Source organism: Dunckerocampus dactyliophorus, chromosome 19 (assembly GCF_027744805.1).
Source record: "Dunckerocampus dactyliophorus isolate RoL2022-P2 chromosome 19, RoL_Ddac_1.1, whole genome shotgun sequence".
Taxonomy (NCBI): domain Eukaryota; kingdom Metazoa; phylum Chordata; class Actinopteri; order Syngnathiformes; family Syngnathidae; genus Dunckerocampus; species Dunckerocampus dactyliophorus.
The window spans coordinates 17,742,900-17,764,634 of record NC_072837.1 but is presented as its reverse complement, the minus strand read 5'-3'; the positions used below and the strand labels follow the sequence as shown (position 1 = coordinate 17,764,634).

The following is a 21,735-nucleotide window of genomic DNA, read 5'->3' as shown; positions in this document are numbered from 1 at the left end:
CTATAAAAGATTGTAAAAAAATGTATTAGCTAGCAGGCTACTTCCTGGTTCTTGGAGACATCAGGATTGTACCATTTTAGATTCTGGGGCAGGGGCGGTGACATCTCAATTTGACTGAAATAGCAAAACTGAACAATTCTGATAAAAAAGTGAGAAAAAAATAGTGTATATGTGATTTTCTGACACTTTGTTAGCAATTAATCTGCTTCCTGGTTCAAGGAGAAAAATATAAGACAACAGGATTGTACCATTTTTGATTGTGGCGCAAAAGGATACATCATAGTTGTGACTGAAACGATAAAGGTGGACAACGCTTCTTTAAAAAAAGACTACAGGCTACTTCTTCATTCAAGGCGGGTGAGCCAAGACAACGGGACAGTACCATTTTGATTCTGGGGCAAAAAAGAAAATTCTGTTGTGACTAAAATGGCAGAGAATTGACAATTCCTCTAAATAAAAGTATAAAAATTGTTTTAATTTTTGTTAGTTAGCAGGCCACCTATTGGTTCATGCAGAACGATACAAGACAACAGGATTGTACCATTTTTGATTCTGGGCCAGAGGGCTCCATGTCTTGGGACTCAAATAGCAAAAGCAGACAATTCCTCTAAAGAAAAAGAAAAAACATGGAAAAAATTGGCGTATTTAGGCTTTTTTGGCAATTTGTTAGTATGCGTGCTACTTCCTGGTTCATGGAGAAAAACATACGACAACAGGAATGTTGCATTTTTAATTCTGGGGCAGAGGGTGACGTCCCAATCAAGACTCATATGGCAAAAGGGGCCTATGAAAAAAAAATAGCAAAAAATGCAATATTTCTTTCTTTCCATTTGTTTCTTAGTAAGCAGGCTACTTCCTGGTTTAAGGAGGATGACTAAGATGACTGGCCTGTGCCATTTTTCATCCTGCCGTGGGGGGGTGGGGGGGACGATAGGAAAATCAATCCTTCTAAGGCAAAAGTTTCTTTTGTGCGCGCGTCTGTCCAATTACAAGTTAGCAGACTACCTGGTGTCCCCTGGAAAGCGTCAAGGCATCGTGATTTTTTTGAGCTCCATTTTTAAAAAGGAGGCGTCTTATCTCCAGCATGTGTGAGGAGGAGAGCAGTAACCTGACCTCCAGTCTCGTCCCGGGAGCCTGTGCTGGGGAAGCTATAATTAGAAGGTTCAAACAGCTGCTGGTGTTGACACTGGACGGGACTTTGAATGTAGGGCACACTGAAAGTATAATTATATAATAATTATAGTGATATTGTTTTTAAAAAAATGATTATTCTTAAGTGAAACGTTTTAATGTAAATTGTAATTGCATTCAACACAAATATAAGTGCAACACTTCCCATCTTTCATGGGCTGTATTCAAAATCTAAATGTTGTTCACAAACGTGTCGACGTCTGCGTTAGTGAGCAGTGGCACTACGCAATCCGTACCGGAAACGCCATCGGTTCTACGCACTTCCTGCAGTCGCAAATTTGTACGACAGCGCATCTGCGACGTCAAGTGCCGTTTTATTTTATTACTTTTTTTAATTCAAGAACAAAAAATGTTCAATGACCATACTTCATATATGTAATATATTGGGTGGTGAATGTCTTTGTGCACGTAGCGCATGCGCGGATGCGCCACAGACGTAAACGTCATATCCGGTCACGCATAATACACATGAATAAATACAAATACAATAAACCATATAAACCAAAACATAAACTACGGTGATATCTGAACCTGCAATACTGATTGATCTGTACAAAGCACTGCATGAGATGCTCGGTCAAGTATGAGCAAAGACACTAACGGAGCTGCCAAGAGTACAGTTCGCCCTGCTTCTCACGGCACCTCACCACCCCACTATTTCCAATCTTGTGAAGCATCTCTCAGCAGCACATGCCACAATGCAACTGGCCCGTGAAACCCACTCAAAAACCCAAATTCTTTTACATATTTGACATTTTTTTTTCCAAAAAAGTAACATGATAATTGCTTTCCCTGGTAATATCATCGCATTTGTTCCATCCATCCATCCATTTTCTGTCGTTTGTCCTCACTAGGGTGACGGGGGCTACGCTGGAGCCTATCCCAAGTCTCCAATTAACCTAACATGCATGTTTTTGGAATGCGGGAGGAAACCGCAGTATAATTAATTCTGTCACTAATTCATTGACTTTCAGTTGTCCAGCAGTACACGTGTTTGTGACAATGCATGCCTGTCTGTGTTATATTATGTGTTCATTCGTTTCATAATGCGCACTGGCAGCATTCATCCATCCATCCGCAAGTATGACAGCACTAAAAGCTTCACAGAGACAGACAGGAAGGCTTAAAGACAGACAGGCGCATTGTTGCTAGCGCCCACATGCCTCAGTACTGCATTATCATTTTTAATCCTCGCTTCTTAGCGTTATTCAACCACCATTATTCTTTCTACTATTCTCTTGTCTCAAACAGTTAAAAGTGCACAATAGTTGCCTGCGTGCTCAGGGGAGATGTCTTGTGATGAAAGCAAGCTGATGAAACTACACGGCAATCACCGCACCGTGTCTGACAAAAAGCAGCACACGACAGACGCTTAGAAAACTCTTCCTTCCATCTGCACGTCCGAGTTGACAGGCGTGTTTTATGGTGAGTCCTGCCGCACCACCCGCCTCCCTGAGCGTTAGGGAGGCGAGAAATGTTCTCTCCGTGAGCATCAAGCACCTCGGACAGCGCCAGAGGTCAAGTCCAGACACGGCTGGAGGAGATGGGGGGTGGTGACTGTAGCCTGGGTGGACAGTTCAAAAAATGTTTCCGGTAAGGTTCCATTTTATACAAGTTTCCAACCATTTAGTATATATGCTGTATATTAGTTGAAAGTCGAAACTTGGTTAGCATCATTAATTTGTTCCAGAAGGTCCGACTAATAAAGAAACGGACGTTAACCAAAGTTTTCCCATAAGAAATAATGTACAATCGTCCCTCGCTGTATCGCAGTTTGAATATGGCTCCCTCACTATATAGCGGTTTGAAAAATAAATAATCGCCATTTTGTGGTTGAATACGGGCCATTATTCGTGCAAAAAAATGCATATTTAGGCAAACTGTATGTGTTCTTGGCTACAATTAAGTATTTTCAAGCACAAAAATGGCTAAAGGAACTAACTACATGAACTATCCATCCATTTTCTATGCCGCTTGTCCTCACGAGGGTCGCAGGGTATGATGGAGCCTGGCTGACTCCGGGCAAGAGGCACCCTGGACTGGTCGCCAGCCAATCGCTGGGCACACATGTACAAACAACCATTCACACTCACATTCATACGTCGTCCCTCGTTCATAGTGGTTCATTGGTTCCACACCCGACCGCATCAAATGAATTTCCGCGATGTAGGATTCAATGTTAATAAATGGAATATTTTTTATATTTTTCATACAAAGCCTGTGTGAGTTTGTATATAATAGTTTTTAACATTATTAGAGCTCTGTAGACATGAAATAACACCCCTTTAGTCACCTTTACACTCCTATTATTCATTGTTTACACCACACTGCAACCTTATGCTGCTGGAGAGACTCGAGACGACCGCTAGCTAGCAAGCTAGTGAGCTTGCGAGCTAACCAGTTAGCCTAAAAAAACACGCTAACCAAGGTTCCACGGTATAATATCATTATAATTATTTTATATTATAATATATATTAATATATTTATAAAAATAATTCTACTTTGTTCTATTCTTTTTGTTTATTTTCCTATAATTTTCAGAGCAGAAATACAAAAAGACGTGGCAGGTAACAACACAAGTGCAGGTAAGGAGCTGATTGTCTGCAATGGGGCATGCAGGTTAACAGGACAAAGTGAAACTAATAGGACACAGGGACAGGCGGGACAACAAAAAAGTGTGCAAAGAAACTTGACTAGGTCGTCTGAAAGGCAGATTGTGTGCATGATGTGAGGTGCGTGTGCTTGTGTAGACTGTTAACCATCAGAGGACGAGACAGGGCAGGACACGGTAAACAAACGCTATCTATAAATCTTTGTCTTGTCTTTCACGTGTGGACTTCCTTGCCGTCCCCTCACCTATCGATCATGTTGTTCTTTACCTTTTCAACTCTTGCAGACATTTTGGGGGACACAGCTGACAAACACTCATGCATGCATCTGCGCATCATCTCTTATTAAATTACTAATAATGTCACCGCGTTATTGACTTCATTATGCAAATACAGCCAGCCTCCAGCTACACACACGCACGCACGCACGCACACACGCACACAATTTGTAGGCCCAGCACACCGGCCAGGAATAATGTCTGGCTGTTTCAGATAATTACGTCAAAGAGAGTCGCTGATGTGTTTATTAGCATGAAATCAGCTTAATCCAACGTGCCTGCAGGGTTTGACGTCCCATCTTAAAGTGTCAATAAAGTGTCATTGTGACTGGCTCCGTTCTTTTAAAGACACACGTGTCTTCAAGAGAGTCCAGTGAGGTCTCTAATCCTTATTTGGTTGGAAGGTCGGCCATGTGTTGAAGCCAGGAAGTGACGCCGTGTGCTGACGGTTGCCAAACCATGCTGTGTGTTGATAGGACGCCACCCCCACCCACACAAACACACATATAGTGCACACACACATAGTTTTGGCAGAGACAGGCCTGGACAGATGGAAGGACGGCAGAGAGCAGCATGCAAATGTAAATTAACCTGACAAACTGTTTAGCCTTAATGATGCTCGGCCATGCTTTGTTGAAACCGTTAGTGGTTGCGGCCCATATTCTAGCACCAATATTAAATGAGTGTCCCACAAAATGTATTGTTGGCATCCTCTAGGTGGGCTTCAAAATACAAACAGAAGAAATGGGAGTGGGAAAAAAATGGGTTTAGGCGTGCATGGTGCCAGTGTTTCCAGGAGACGAGTGGGAATGCTGCTCCAAGTGGTGAAGATGGCTTCACGGAGGGCATCCATTGTCTGGAACTGATGTCCATGATTGTAAACGTCCCTTGCCATCCATCACCAAATGTTCTCCATTGGATGTACAGTATATGAGGGGAACACGCAGGATGGTCCGACAGAGTGAGCTCATTCTTCTGAAAGAAGTCCTTTGTGAAGCACAGCGTTGTCCTGTTGAAAAAGCCCGTCATTACCACACAGACGAGGGTCTTCAGTCATGAGGGATGCCCCCTGCAACATCTCCACGTAGCCAGCTGCCATTTGACGCCCCTGCACAACCTGAAAAGCTCCATTGTTCCATTGAAGGAAAAAGCACCCCCAGATGATCTCAGGTGGGATCTCTTTGTCATGCCAGCAACGTTGGAAGCCATCCGGACCGTCAAGGTTCCATTTTTTCTCATCAGAGAATAAAACTTTCTTCCAGTTTTCAATGTCCCATGTTTGGTGCTCTCGTGCAAATTCCGAACGGGCAATTTTGTGGCGTTGAAGAAGACGAAGCCTTTGAAGACGTTTTTCCTTCTTAAAAGCCTTCTCTGGCAAATGGCGTCTGATGGTTATTTGACTGCACTTGGCACCAGTAACAACCTCCCTTTGGGCCGAGGATGGTCTCGTGTCTTGCCGGAGAGCCAATGGGATCCTCCGGCTCAGGGCCGGTAACATTTTTTTGGGTCTACCGCTTGACTTTTTTGTTCCATAACCCTCAGGATTTTGGAAGATGTTTCAAACGACTGTCTTACTGCATCCAACCTCCTTCACAACGAGAGGAAACAGTTGAGGTGGCTCAGGCATTTAGTTTGGATGCCACCTCTACACCCCCCAGGTGAGGTGTTCCGTGCATGCCCAGCCGGCAGGAGACCTAGGACGCGCTGGAGGGATTATATCTCATAGACGGCCAGGGAACGCCTTGGTGCCCCACCGGTGGAACTGGAGGAGGTGGCCTGGGACAGAGAAGTCTGGACTTCCCTAATGAGACTGCTGCCCCCGTGAACCCGACCCAGATAAGCGGAAGAAAATGGAATGGAGTGTATTTTATGTGTGATGTTCCACCACTACAGATGCTGTGACTAATAGTTGTGTCCTTTTTTCTCTCAAGCAGAAACGCCTCAAGGAAAAGCAGAAAGGTCAGGCTTTAGATGGCAGTTGAACATTTCAATCTGTTTTTATTCAAAGTGTGAAAAGTGAATAGCAGGTTGATTTAACCGTACGTGTTTGTGTTTGAAGGATTTGTACACTGCGGAAAGTAACTTTCTATTTTATCTACGCTAAATAGATTTTTGTGATTTATTTTTTATAGGGCTGTCAAATGATTACAAATTTGTTCAGATTAATCACAGTTTTCAAATTAATTGATCATGATTAATCACCAATTGCAACTGTGTCTGAAATATGCCCGTTTTTACTGTATTTTATCGAAAGCAAGCTAAATGACAGGGCAGGATTGTTTATGTTTGTGTGTATTAACAGTTCCAAATGAACTGAAAATTGAAATCAAGCTAAAAGAAAGTGCACATGTCTGAAAATGTATTTACCTAACACTAGTTTCTAATAGCAGCAGGGCATAGCACTGAGGGGTTGTGTTCAAAGACACCACGTCATTCAAGTTGACCTCACATGTTTATTTTCTGGAATTTATTGATATATCTGGAGTTCATTATTCTTAAATGCAGCAAATTGGAGTTGGGGGGGGGGGGGGGGGTAACTGTTGTGTAGTACACTGGTGATGGGGATGTCATACAACTTCATGTCAAACATTCCGAACTAGCCCTTTAATCTATGATTGTATATAGTTTTTTATATAGTTTTTTACTGGGAAAAACAATATTTGTGTATTTGTGTTTAGGGTTGGGGGGCACCAGGTAGGAGGTCTGCGCAGGGCGTCATGCAAGCCAAAACCGCCACTGATCCTTATGTTCAATTATGACAAAGACAGGAAGTGACAAAGAACGAGGTCTACATCTTCCAGATAGCGGGTGTGTCTTTATTATTACTTTATCTGTCTGAAGCAGATGTCACCAGATGTACGCTGCTGCCAGCCTATTCAGCCCAAACACACACACACACACACACACACACACACACACACACACACACACACACACACAGGCCTTCTGCCTCGTTGTCCTATCTTGACAACAATCCAGCTGCACAGCCAGGTAGCGGAAATAGCCTCGTATGCATGTGCAATAGGTGTCTGAGGCATTGAGGTGGAAGAGCTACTGCTTACACCTGGTGAAATTGAGGATGGAATTTAGATAAGCCAGGGAGAGAGAGTAGAAGGTCGAATGCACGGCGGGGTAAAAACAATGGTGCTGTGCCTCCATGGCTACTGAATGTGCATTTTTGTGCTTGAATTCAAGATACTAAGGACAACATGTGTAGAAAATGGAAGGACGGATGGAAATATTACATTTCCTTGATCTAACATGTGGGGGAATGAATCTTACTTTGATGTCATGACAGTGCATGATACTGTATGCTGCTTGACATGTGACCCCACTCTACATTGTTAGACTGCAGGTGATGGTGACTTTCTCTTAAGAATGATTCATTTGGACCCAAAATGTGCAAAATCAAAGGCATAACACACACAATCATGTGATGAAACTAAGTCATGCTGGTTGCCTTTCAGTCACATAACATGCTTGACATGTGCTGAGAAGTAGTCCTTTGTCAGGCGGCCATTGTGGACTGCAGCATTGCTCTGTTGAAAAAGCTAATCATTACCACACAGATGAGAGCCTACAGTCATGAGGGATGCCCCCTTTGCAATGTCTCCACATAGCCAGCTGACGCCCCTGCACAACCTGATGCTCCATTGATTGAAAAAGCACCCCAGATGATGATGGCACCCCCAAACTGCGGAAGGTGCATATAAAAGTCAGGGTGGCTGGCTTTTAAATCTCGTAGCCTGCTCGACATGTGCATAGCTGCACTTTGTTGCTATTATGACACTGCATGACACGCTGCTTGCCATTATACCCCTCTGAACTCATTGAACTGAGAGAATTAAAAGACTAAAACAGCTGCACAAATCTGACTCCTGTGCTGTGATCTACGGCGTTAAATGTCATGTCAGATTGGACTTTTGCTTTGGTTTTTCTACCATTATGCGTTACCTTCACCCTTGCACACCTGTTGATGACCGAAAATGAGAAAAAATCCGACATATAAATCGCGGCATTGTGATGATGAAACTATGGAAGATGCACATAAAAGTCATATAGCATGCACGTGTGCGCATAGTTGTACTTGGATGTCCCAATCATGACAATGCATGATATGCTGCTTGCTGTTACACCTCAATGAACTGAACGGAAAAGAATGAAAAGACTCAAAGTTTGCACAAACCGGCAAACAAATCGAGGTGCTATGCATTGTTAAACCTACTCCCATCTAATGGGACAATGCTCTGCGTAAATAATAACATTAATGAGTATTTTCATCTTTACCTGTTAAAATCCAGACTTGTGCATGAATTCATCTGCCAGCTTTTAGCGTCACCCAAAAGGAAGACTGAAGTGTCTTCAAAATGTCTTTTCATGCCTTCTACACTCCCCTGGGACATGTTATCATGCAAAAACAATGGCGTAGGTGTTTTTAAATGTGTTGTGCTTAAACAGAAGTGCCACGAATCAAAGCCTAATTCCGTTTCATTGATGGTTTTTGTCCGACGAAAACCTTTTTTTCCTTGCTAATGAATAGCTTTTGTGTGCGTGTGCGGCCGCATGTGTTCCGTCATGTGTTGGTGCCTGCAGGCAGACTTCCAAGTGGTGCTATTAGACCTGGATATTGCAACAGTAGCTCACAGCGGCTCAATACAATTCAGTCCATTTGTCATTTTTATCAAGAGGCCAGTCAAAATGTAAATCACATCAAGTCCCATTTTCAGGAGCCACCCGGGGTCAAATTCTACCATGTCTAATTTTGCCGTTTTATTTGATAAACAGACGCCCAAATGAATCTCCACTTGAAGACAGCAACACATTTTCTAACTTAAATCAGTTCTTGGATCATTTGTACCCTAAAATGACAACATTATCAAGGTGGCATGTTGACTTGTAAAAGGCAGAATTAGACTTTCATTGCCAGTTTTGGCTCCAGGCACCTGCTCTATACACCGAGGGAGGCGGTGCATCAAACCTAAGTGACAATTCACGTTAGTGGTAGCAAGCTGGATGTTATTAGGAGGGCCAGCCAGGCAGGAGGCCAAAAGACTTAAGGCAGAGGATGATGACGGGAGGACAAATTCGATGGATGTCTTCCCTCGGTTATACTGAGAAACAACACGGCTCCTCCACATTGGTGAACTGATCATTAATAGAATCTGAGCCTCAGATGGTCTTATTTTATGAGCATCCCACTGGGATACATTGAGTTTATAGTCCTCCATATTAGCTGCACACTGGCCCCTTTAACATTGACTGAAAAGAAACAGAACGGGGAAGAAGTTGTCCCGCCTATATTTCACCTTCAGAGGTAGTATCTGCAAGATGGCTCCTGCGTGTTGGTTTAAGGCAGCCTTCGCACCTGTGGTTCGGTACTCTGGTCTGAACCCGATATGTATATATAAAAAATACTTGATCCTCTCTTCACGTTCTCACTGGTAATTGTGGTGTGACCAAAGGCTGCGCAGTAAAGACCATCCACATAAAGTAAGAACTTAATTGGACAGCCTTCGTGGCATATTACGTGACGTAACTCAAATATTCCACGGCAAAATACTGTCAGCTGGGTTGAATACATGGATCATTTTTATATCCTGCTATTTTTACCAGTTGAGATGTTACAAAAAGCTTATAAAACACACTTTTAAAAAGCTTTTTGGATTACATGACATGAAACATTCCAAACCAAAATGCTGTCTGCTGAGTTGAACACATAGGTTATTTTTACCAGCTTAGATTTCATCCAAATATTTTAAAATATACTTTCGTGACATGCTACATGATATAACTAAAATATTCCAAACAAAAATGCCATGTGCTGGGTTGAATACATGGGTCATTTTTTATATTCTGCTATTTTGTTTTACCAGTTTTGATTTCACCAAAAGCTTGTAAATATACTTTTAAAGACCTTTGTGACGTATTTCATGAAAAAAGTCAAATATTCCAAACCAAAATGCCGTGTGCTGATTTGAATACGAACTTAATTTTTAATATACTGCTATTTTTGGGATTTTTGTGTTATTTTTGAGTTGAATACATAGGTTATTTTTATCAGCTTAGACTTCACCAAAATCGTTCAAAAAACATACTTTTCAAGAGCTTTTGTGACATGCTACATGATATAACTCAAATATTCCAAACCAAAATGCCGTCTGCTGGGTTGACTACGTAGGTAATTTTTATATTCTGCTATTTTAACCAGTTTAGATTTCACCAAAAGCTTGTAAAATATACTTTCAAAGAGCTTTTGTGACGAATTACATGATAAAACTCAAAATATTTCAAACTGATATGCTGTCTGCTGGGTTGAATACGTAGGGTATTTTTGTATTCTGCTATTTTTACCAGCTTAGATTTCACTAAAGGCTTGTAAAACGTGCTTTTAAAGAGTTTTCATGGCATATTACGTGATGCAACTCAAATATTCTAAACCAAAATGCCATCTGCTTGGTTGAATACGTACGGCTGTTTTCATATTCTGTTATTTTTGCCAGTTTAGATTTCACCAAAAGCTAGTAAAATAGACTTTTAAAGAGCTTCTGTGCCATCATACTCCAAACCAAAATGCTGTCTGCTGGGTTGAATACATAGGTTATTTTTATACTCTGCTATTTTTAGTAGCTTAGATTTCACTAAAAGCTCGTAAAATATACTTTTAAAGACCTTTCGTGACGAATAAGGTGACATAACTCAAAGTATTCCTAACCAAAATGCCATCTGCTTGGTTCAGTATGAAGGTCATTTTTATATTTGGCTATTTTTACCAGCTTAGATTTCACTAAAAGCTTGTAAAATATACTTTTAAAGAGCTTTTGTAACTGAAATATTCCAAACCAAAATGCTGTCTGCTGGGTTGAATACACAGATTATTTTTGTATTCTGCTGTTTTTTGTAATTTCTATATACATATATATACATATATACTGTACATATCCATATACAGTATATGTACATATACATATACATATATATATATATATATACACACACATATATATATTTATATATATACTGTATATATATTAGTTTCTATAGCAAGTATTGTTCCTTGAGGATTCAGTATGCTGTAATACAAATGCTGAAATATGAGGGCTGTACTCTCTCGTGTGAGATAACGTACAACAAAGGAAACAGTCATTGAATCTAAGGAGAAAGACTTTTAGGCAACAGATGGATGGAGTGAGGTTTTGGAGACGGGACCAAATAATCATTCTGGTCGCTGTTTGAGGAGGAAAGGTGAGGGAAAAAACAATTACAGAACAGACAGGTGCGGCGCGGTGGCACAGGGAAGGCAAGGGACAGGGGTAGAAAGAGGCGATGCGATAGAAGCAGAAGAGAGGATATTGATCGGTTAAAAATGCATGAGGTGTCTGGCGTGCAGCCGCTCATCCTTAATGGCCTGACGGATCGGCCCGAGCTAAAACATTAGCTCCTCACATGAAGGATTTCGAAGTGCTCATCCTCAACTTGTGTTGTTTTCTTTCCCTCTTAGTCATCTAGTTGCACTTCGTCTGTGACGGTGAGGGAGTGATTCAATCGCTGAGTCAGTGAGTAATACACTCAATTAGAGAATCACGTCTGAATCAGTGAGTCACCCCGCAAACTCCAAACAAATCTCTCCTCTAGTTTTCAAAGTGTGTTTGCTAGGCTTTTGCGCACCAGGCACCCAAACTGGAAACCTACAAGAGAAATTGGGCCAAAGTAGAGATGTGGTTCTGTTTCCTTCGGGCCAGAGAACTTCAGAACGCTCTATCACTGACTCACTCAGTACCTTAAAGGTCACCCTATTAGGGAAAAGTGACTTGTTAACCATGTTCTAACAGTCAGCCGGTTTAAAAATCAATCAAGTCCCTCGCCTGTTTGCTGGACTCTTGAGAACAAAAGTGGCGCTTGAAGGCTAGCTTTTGATAGACTGGGGTCAGGCTTCGCTACACATCCTAAAATGCTGCTCTGCTAGCAATCCATCAGTCATAGGCTACTGTGGTATGATGTTGCTGTTAAAATGCAAGTGTAAAATTAGCACTTTAACTCACATAGCGATGCCAGCGTTGCTAACGTTGAGTTTGCACTCTGGAGCCGGGTGGTGGTGGTGGTGGTGGGGGGGGTCTTTGTTGACAATTTATTTAGCTGTGGTTATTAACAAGCTGTGTTAACGCCAATGTGTGTTATTAGGTCACTTATGGCAAAAAATGTGGGCTATTAACACACACACACACACACACACACACACATAAAGTGTAAAGGCTATCTGTTTTTTGCTGTACAACCTAATGCCCGGCTTTCCCCTCGCCATCCATCTTTGTCACAGTCCACCCCTCCCACACACACACACACAACAACAACTCACACTCACCACACAGTGTGCAACGGGAGTTTAATTATGCCACTAATCTTGATTGACATTGGCGCACATAAAGGCTGATACCCACAGGCAATGTGTCAAAGCATCCGCCCATTCATCCGTGCCCATTTAGTCATCCATCCAGTGTCACAGACGCCATTTTTATTCTTTTTTTTTTTAAGATCTTCAGCGTCCCTCGACCTCTCTCTAGTCTTCCTGCATCTATGGATGCTACATGTGTGTGTTTGTGCTTGAATTATAGATACTAATACTACATATCCTTGATCAAATAGGTGGGGGATTCATGTTGCTGTCATGACAGTGCATGATATGCTGCTTGCTGTTGAGTGGAAATTCTGAGGGTGATTGAGTCAGGAAATTAACATGACAATCCTCGTTGTGGGTGTGACTAAATAGATGACAAAGGGACATATAGGGACACGAGTGCTGTTTTTAAGGACCTATTACCCCAGTCAAAGATCTTCAATATAACAGGAGTGCTCTTTTGTTTTTAAGGATCTACTGCAAAAACGCTAGTCAGAGATCCCCTATGTCAGAGATCCCCTATGTGACAAGTGCTGTTTTTAAGGAGGTACTGCAAAGATCCTCTATATGACAGGAGCACTTTGCTGTTTTTAAGGACCTATTGCAAAACACGGGTGAAAGATCATCAGTATGACAGGAGCGCTCTGTTGTTTTTAAAGATCTGCTGCAAAAATTTGAGTCAGAGATCCTCTAAATCACAGGCGTGCTCTGCTGCTTTAAAGAAGCTACAAAAAACCTGCAGTAGGTCCTTAAAAAGAGCTAAATGAAGTGTCATAAATGAGACCCCCCCCAGAGTATAACTTAACGCATAATTGATGGATATTTGTAGAGCAGTATTTAATATAGGATATGAAATTCATTAAGCACCCACTATCAAGTATTCAACATCAATATCTGGTTAGCAGACACGTCTGGAGTTGTTAATGAGAAATTAGGACAAATTGATGAACCCAAAGAGATGGATCCCTGCTGGGGAAGGTAGGGGGGTAAGCGGGGAGGTGGGGGCATCATACTGTATGTTTAATAGCACTCTTGACAGCCACGTCCTGGAGCAGCTGCAAAGCGAAACACTGCCCCTAAAAAAATGTGTTGCCTTGTGCATCACAAGCAATGAAAGGAGCCCTGCTGAGCGCAACATCGGCTGAGATAAAGGCCTTCAAAATAAAACCACTGCAAAAGAAGACTGCAAAAAGGTCAAGAACTGGCACATGCAACCGTTTTGCTCCTCGACTGTAGTCCCTTCTTTATGTTTACTAAATTGGACTATCGTCTCAAAAATGATATTTGCCAGTAGATTTCTAAAAATGTTATATGGAGCTTTGGCGCACGTTTTTTGACAGTAGATTACTAAAAACAGCAGCCTGTTACATAGAAGATCTTTGTCGAGTGTTTTTGACAATAGATTCCTAAAAACAGCAGCCTGTTGTGTAGAGGGTGTAGAGGGTCTTTGAAGAGCATTTGTGCAGTACAGTGCTAAAAACAGCAGCCTGTCATGGAGAGGATCTTTGACTAGCGTTTTTACAGTAGATTCCTAAAAACAGCTGCCTGTCATGTAGAGGTTTATTGACTGGCATATTTGCAGTACAGTGCAAAAAACAGCAGCCTGTCATGTAGAGGTCCTTTTGTGTTTTTGCAGTTGATTCCTAAAAACAGCAGCCTGTCATGTAGAGGTTCTTTGAGGAGCATTTTTGCAGTAGACTCCTAGAAAAAAGCCGAACATTCTCACCATGGACAGGATCTTTGACCAGCATAATATATTGCTTGTCATTTCACTATATATTTTCTCTATATATTGTATTTATGTCTATTTCTATTATAAATATGCTATTATGTCTATACACACATGTATATCCACACACACATAGACATATATTTAGCTATATTTATTTTTACCTGTAATTATTTTTTTTTACTATATTTTGGTAAAGTAAACATGTTATGGTATAATATAATTGTTATAATAATAATAATAGTGACGAGAGAAAAAAAGAGTTAAATTGCTCTGCACTAGAATACAATAAAACCGGAAGTTACATCGCGCTTTTATCCCGTGAAGCTGGTGTGTAAGTCTTATTTTGAAAGTGCCACCCGGAACTGCCAAGTGGCTGCATAAAATATTGACGTACGGCGGGCGAGAGACGCTCCTCATCACGGCTGTCTCTTCTCCGAGGGTCGGTCCATCTGTGTCCCTATTGTCTGAGGGTCGGTTCCCTCTGTCTCCATTGTCAGCCCGGTCTACTCTGTCAAGACGAGCCCACAACTTCGACATAGTCAATTCGCTCATCTTCTTAAATGTCACCAATGGAGCGACACTGCTTCCTTTTTGGCCACCAAACGTGTCTTTGATATTGAATGGTCCGGAGGTCTCCTGTATTACCCGAAGCGGCGGCGGAGCTGAGAGCGACTTGAGCCCGCTGAGGAGCAGCAGCAGTCTGGGGAAGAGGACATGAAGGGACCGCTGACACTTCCACTCCGGTCGTCGCCTCGGAGGACGTTGTCGCCTGGCGTCCGTGACTTCCTGTGAGAGGACACTTTGTCGGGTTATGTCCACCCTTTAGACAAATTAGTCACCGCCTTGAATTTAAATCTAACAATAATATTATCGTCATCACCTGGACTGATAAATAGAGAACAATCAGAACTACTGATTGACTAACTGCCAGTTTTTAAGATACCTGACTTTATCTCTTACTTTTATTTTTTGCTTGCTACGCATTTGCACCGTGTTCCTATGAATATGAAAGAATAAAAAAAATGCATCACGCCACGTGATAAGTCAAGCTCCCGAGAAACCGTCCGTCTTTTCTTGCTGCCCCCCCCACACCCCGTGGATGTCCGTTAGTCACCTAGAACCACGTCTTAGCCTGAGCTACAGGGGCCAGCCTCCACTCCCCCGGGCCCAGCGGTGAACGCCTCTTACCTGAGCAGCCAGACGCTCAGGACAGCCCTGCGGAAAGGAAGGAATTGGATTGGGAGACTGAGATTTTGGAGATTGGGGGACGTCTGGAGACAGGGCGGAGGACGACATGGGGTGCTGCAGTGGCAGGTGCACCTTGGCCTTCATCTGTGGCATGCAGCTGGTAAGTGTTATGATTACTATTGATCCCTGAGGGGGGAGCTGGATGGACGGATCAATGCCAAGGCATGAGAGACGTTTAAAAAAAAAAAATCTTGTCAACATGCAGCTGCACACTTTGACCTTGTGTGATTTGTCACTCCGTGCATGGATATGTGACTGCTTCTTAAAAAGGCAAAAAGGCAGAGTGCACTTGTCATAGAGAGGATCTTTAACTAGCATTTTGTGCAGTAGTCAAAAAGAGCGGAGCCGTCCTGTCAAAGAGAGGGTCTTTGACCAGTGTTTTTAACAATAGGCTCTTACAAACAGCAGAGCGGTCTTGTCATATGGAGGATCTCTGACCTGTGTTTTAGCAGGAGGTTCTTAAAAACAGCACAGCATTTCTGCCATATAAAAGATCTTTGAAAGAACCGTTGAATAGCATTTTTGGCAGTAGGTTGTTAAAAACAGCATAGCAGTCTTGTCGTATAGAGGAGCTTTGGCTTGTGTTTTTACAGTAGGTCCCCAAAAAGAGCACAGCAGCCCTGTCACAGAGAGAAACTTTGTAGAGTGTTTTTGCAGTCAAGTCCTTAAAACAACAGAGCACTCCTGTCATATAGAGGATCTGTGACTTGTTTTTACAGTAGGTCCTCAAAAACAGCACATCATCCCTGTAACATAGAGAAACTTTGATGAGTGTTTTTGCATTAGGTCCTTAAAACAGCAGAGCACTCCTGTCATATAAAGGATCTTTGACCAGTGTTTTTGCATTAGGTCCTCAAAAACAGCACAGCAGCCCTGTCACATATATAAACCTTGATGAGTGTTTTTGCAGTAGGTCCTTAAAAACAGCAGAGCACTCCTGTCATAAAGAGGGACTTTGATTAGTGCTTTTGGCAGTAGGTTCTTAAAAACAGCACAGCTGTCCTGTTACATACAGGATCTTTGACCACTAGCACAGTACTCTTGGCAGTAGGTTCTTCAAAACCGCAGAGCTGTCTTATTGAAGCTTTTTGACTAGTATTTTTGCAGCAGGTCCTTAAAAACAGCACAGCACTCGTGTCATACGGATGATGTTTGACTGGCATTTTTGGCACTAGATTCTTAAAAAAAACAGCAGGGCACTATTATGAACGGACTGGCAAACAAGAGAACAATCATAACTGGTTCACTTGAGGTCATTTGGCGTGTGAATGAGCACAGGGAGATATGATATTATAGATTGATAAAACAGATATTATTTGGCTCGACGGAGCAAGATACATGATATTCACAAGCGATGACGATTAGACGCCATGTTCAGTCATGGAAGCCAACTGCTGCCATTCCATGTTTGTGTTACGTCGCTCCCGTCACCATCTGTGTTGGCGCGGATGCCAGGAAAGACGGCAGGCAGGCAGGGAGGAGGTGAGTTTGTGTGCAAACACGAGAGGATGTTTGAGAACACCAGTGATCTCATAGGGAAGTAGAAACCTCAGCTGCTAGTTTATTACCACTCCCCTTGCCCAAAAAATGTCAAGAAGTAATGGTTGCTATGGTGTTTTTATTTAGACGGTCTTACAATCTAGCCTCTTTTAGAAGCTCCAGTCTGTCTGTGCTAAATTGCCCGTTTTGAAGCATCACATCACAGAAAGCGTTTGAGGATGCTTTTGAAGTTTTAGCAAGTCTGCCAGTTAATGTGCTTAAGGCTAGTCGGTGGGGGTAAAAAAAACCCCTCAAGCTCAAACAGAGGCAGAGGAGAAAAAGGTTGTAATCCGCCGTTTCTTGAAGCGTTATTGGTATAAGGAGGGGATAACCGCATAAAGTGTGGGAACCCGAGGCAGAACCGTGATGTTGTGCGGCATTTAAATGTGTGCAAATGCAGGGACATGAGGCAAAATGTGGCCACTTTTAACATTCATTCTTGATTGTGCGACATGAGACATCACGATTAATCTCAACTTGAAGCCACTGAGGCAAAATGGAGTGCAGTAGTAGCAGCAGAGACGCAGTATTTTGCAACATAGATAAAAACAACGATGTTCACCTTAGCAATGCAAAGTTGGACTGCATGCATGCACAATCTTATCTATAAATACAATTTACAAAGACTAATTAATTAGTCATCTCTTGCTATATCACAGTTCGAATATCGGTCCCTCGCTGTATCGCCGTTTTCCGAAAAATTAAAAAAAGAAGTAGCATTTGGCTTATGATTAAGTAGTCAGAAAATATTGAAAGACAAGTTATATGTGGTATTGTGGTCACGAGGCATCAGTAATGTTATGTGACAAAGATTAGATTACATTACCTTTCACACTGCATGGATATTAGCGACTTAGCCAGCAGAGCATGCCATTGCTGAGATCCAGTGAAAAAAAGGTTCTCCTCTCATTCCGTGTGGAAGTGGTAAGTTCTTGGCTTCTTTGTCCTTCTTCCCCACTCTAAGGCCACTATTAAATCGGCTATATTTTTTCCCAAATTCCGTTTTATGTTTTTCAAAATTGTTTTTTGTACATTTTACCAGCATAGCGTGTGTGCTTCATGGGTTAGTGAATAAAATGCCTGTTAATTAAATGCAAAAATCCTGATATTTACTGATGCAATACATCAGCAGACAATTTAGCCCAGTAATTGAATGTCAGCTTTTGCACATATTGCTGCAAAATCCAACGAACTGCATTGCCCGCGCTTGTGATTAAGGAAGATGCAGTCACCGATGCTATTTAAACTGCATATGTATTATATTAGTATTAGTATTTTTTGTGACACTCTTATTTTGTTTACACAGTTAGACGACATGGGGCAAACGGCGCTCCTATTTTGAAGGCGGGACACTCGTTCTGTTCTGTGTTGAGAATATATGGGTGCAAGAATAAACGTGCTTCTCGTCTTCATTCACTCAGAACCTGCACGTCGTCATCAGGCATTGTAAAACGATCCTTACATTAAAGCGGTAAAACACAACGCGGTGAAAATATACCCATCTAGCACACACACAACCGCACCCGCATGCCAAACTAAGCTAATCCCGCTAGATTCCATTCACAAGTTTAGTTGGGGAGGAAGCGGTTTAGTGTTTGTAATGAGATTCCGCCACATTCCGAGTAAGTACTTCTCGTCACATTATGTTAATTTCCGTGAGATTCCACGTTTAACAGTGAATTCCTTTTTTATTTCAATTCTGCGATTCCGCCTGCAAATCTGTTAACGTGGAAGTCATAGGGCCCTACACTCGGTTTGAAACACTTTCCTAAAGGAAAACTGCACTTTTTTTGGAATTTTGCCCATCATCCAAAATCCGTGTATGAGACATAAATACATGTCTTTCTCTTTTCTGTGTGTTTTAAAGATATAAAAACAGCTAAAAAGAGGCAGGTTATTAATGCATGTAATGGGATACACCCCTACTGTCTACAAAGAATGCTATTAAAACACTCATCAAAAATCTCCAACAAGGTTTTATGGTTTTCTGTCCATGCTGTGAGCATGTAGTAACAGGTACATTCATGATAACATGGAATTCTTACAGTATTTTGCATTTTTCGTCCATTCTAAGCATTACCAGAACTTCCTTGCTCGGCGCGTCGATTTCACATAGTAACGTCGTAGAAACAAACGCCCACACCTCACATTAAGTTTTCCAAACTCAGAAATAAAAACACAGCAGCAGTGGCGGCATCTCGAATACGTAGCCTTAACTTTTGGTAGTGTTGGAGGCGCTGTGAGCTCGACGCTGACGCGCTATGGGCGAGTCTGCGGTGAAGCTGGTCGCTAGCCGGCTAGTAGCTAGCCGTTGTTGTATGGCTAAGTGTCAATACGCAAGCAATGTGCAGTAGTTCGATCGGCGTAACAATGTTAATAATAATAACAATGTCATTGTAGCTTGGTTAATATGCATGTCACATCATATGTAAATGGAGCGTTGTTGGCGCTTTTTCAGACGACTTTATAGGAGGAATAAGTATGTCCCATACGTGCAGTCATGAGGTGGCTCTTTTTATCTATTTTTATATCTTTAAAACGCACAGAAAAGAGAAAGACGTGTTCATGTCTCACATAAGGATTGTGGCTGACGGAGAGGCTAACTAGTTAACTCGGTAGCTTGCTACGCTTGCGGCGGCCATCTGTTTTGTCCCTACAGTGATCCCGTAACCTGCGCAACGCGATTTAAACAAAGAATATTAGGAGTGTAGTGTGTCGTGTGTGCTCGCGTTATTTAAGAGACACACTCTCAACCCGTCTTGCTGGTCTTGCGCCACCGCGTGCACGTCTCCACAGTGAATTTATCTAAGGATTTATGGCTGCTACCGATGCAGCCGCATCTCTTGCTTGTCAAACCGCATATCCGGTCGCATCGGTTTATCGTTCACAACGGTAACTGATATAGAGGATCTTTGACGAGCATTTTTGAAGTAGGTCCGTACAAACCAAAGAGCGCTCCTCCCGATCCCTGGGTCTGTGTCTGGCATGAACGTAGTGCTTCCTCATCTTAATTGACTTTCTTATTCATGACTGCCATTTGGTGAAATCCGCATTTTAAGGTATGACAGAGCATTGCATTGACATTGTATACAAAGTAAGAATAACAGTGAAGAAAGGCATTTTGAAAATGCGGCCCCCAGAGAAATTCACTTAAGTAACCGTGTACACTATTGTCTTGCGAAACAGGGGCATTGCTCCGCTTGTTTTCTCTCAAAAATCAACATGTCTTGCAGCAAAATGCCAATGAGCTTCTAGCCGCCACTGGAAGCGTGCGCGCTGCGTGTTACTGTAGGTGAAGTAGCTGGGAGGGCGCGCACACCACGCTTATTTGTGTCTAATGCGCTGGAACTAATGCAGCGCCGTAGTCGTCAACAACAACATGTTTTGCTCTGTTAACCGTTGTAATAGCGGAGCCTGCTGATAAGTCCATTAGTGGTAGCTGCACGTTTTTAAAACACTGGCACATGCTGTGAGCGCCGCAGTTTGAGGGCCAAGGCCCGTTAGCTCGGTTCACTCACAAAACCATTTGAGTCAGCAGAAGAATCCTGTTGGTGAGATGTATGTCTTCACTAAAAGGACTTTAATACTCTTTGAACTAATTGAAGTAATTGATGGATTCAATGAACGTACACCTTGAAGCTGAAAAGCTGCTCTTTCCGCTAAATCATCCAGCCAGACGTCCTGCTTCACAAGCGGCCTGTCAAACCCTGTATTCATGTCCAAATGTTGGCAGTTTGAGCCTATCCACATGCTTCTCTGACGAATGCATAGTAAACGCAGTAAATCACAAACTCTTAGCTGTGAGGTCTTTACCTTTATCAATAATCTTTTTTTCAAACTGATACCGATAACTTTCTGCTTCTCAAGACCGATATGGTATCGATACTTTATTATATCTACTTTTTAAAATTTAGATTTAACTGTAGTTTGTGCACGACTGGAGGTAAGAAGGACTTGAACAAATTAGGATTTGACCAAGTGTACCAGTTGATTTGTCCGAATCAGATATCATGACATTACTACCACATCACTACTATCAGGAGAACCAGAGTATACAGCCACAAGGCGTGGCCCAGCAAGGTGCACTGTATTCGGGCACACGCTCTGAGCAGCCGGTGTGATGCCACAGAGGTCTTTGGCAAACCTTTGGCACTTTTGAAATGCCATGGCGCTGGCGTTTTAGGTGGCTGATAAGTTTTTTTGTGCGCTCGATGGGGTTTTATTTTTTCCTTTATCGCGGAGCATTTGGTACAACTAGCACCCAAAATGTCTTCATCGGAAAGTGAATATTTGTTTACGAGTGGGCTCAGGGGAAGTTATGACAGGCTATGAACTTCACAGGCAAGACAAAAAAGGAGCGCTTGATTTGCTCACCCGCACAGTATGGGTGATCTCGCCTCATTGGATTGGTTATCGGCGCTGTTATTTAATCGGATTTATGACGTCATAATTCCCTCATATTGGCCCGATAATGATCGTGTACCCCGAGTAATGACCAAGATGATACATTCTGAGCAGTGAACAGAACTGTGTTGCTATTGTTGATTTATTTTGGTTATGCCACTCAGGCGTACCTGTCTATTAGCACTATTTTACAGACCTCCAAACTACCATGATCCTGTATGTGCTGGAACTGGTTCCCTTTTCTATTTCTATGCATTCAGATCTGGGAGCGGGGGAGCTCCTGCATTTGCTTCATGTATCCATGTTGTGTACCACAGGGTCTACAGTATAGACCACACCCT

General features: G+C 42.3%; 2 protein-coding genes across 2 annotated transcripts in view; one reads left to right on the top strand and one right to left on the bottom strand.

Annotated features, from left to right (window-relative positions):
• LOC129172563 (triadin-like) overlaps positions 1–21,735 on the bottom strand; it is a 40,228-nt gene that overhangs the window by 15,275 nt on the left and 3,218 nt on the right. The gene's annotated exons all lie outside the window — the stretch shown is intronic.
• Positions 14,606–21,735, top strand: part of nkain2 (sodium/potassium transporting ATPase interacting 2) — a 97,348-nt gene continuing 90,218 nt past the window's right edge. The window contains exon 1 of the mRNA XM_054762443.1: positions 14,606–15,551. Within this exon, the coding sequence (XP_054618418.1) occupies positions 15,498–15,551 (54 nt within the window). The 5' untranslated portion in view covers positions 14,606–15,497. The remainder of the gene's footprint in view (positions 15,552–21,735) is intronic.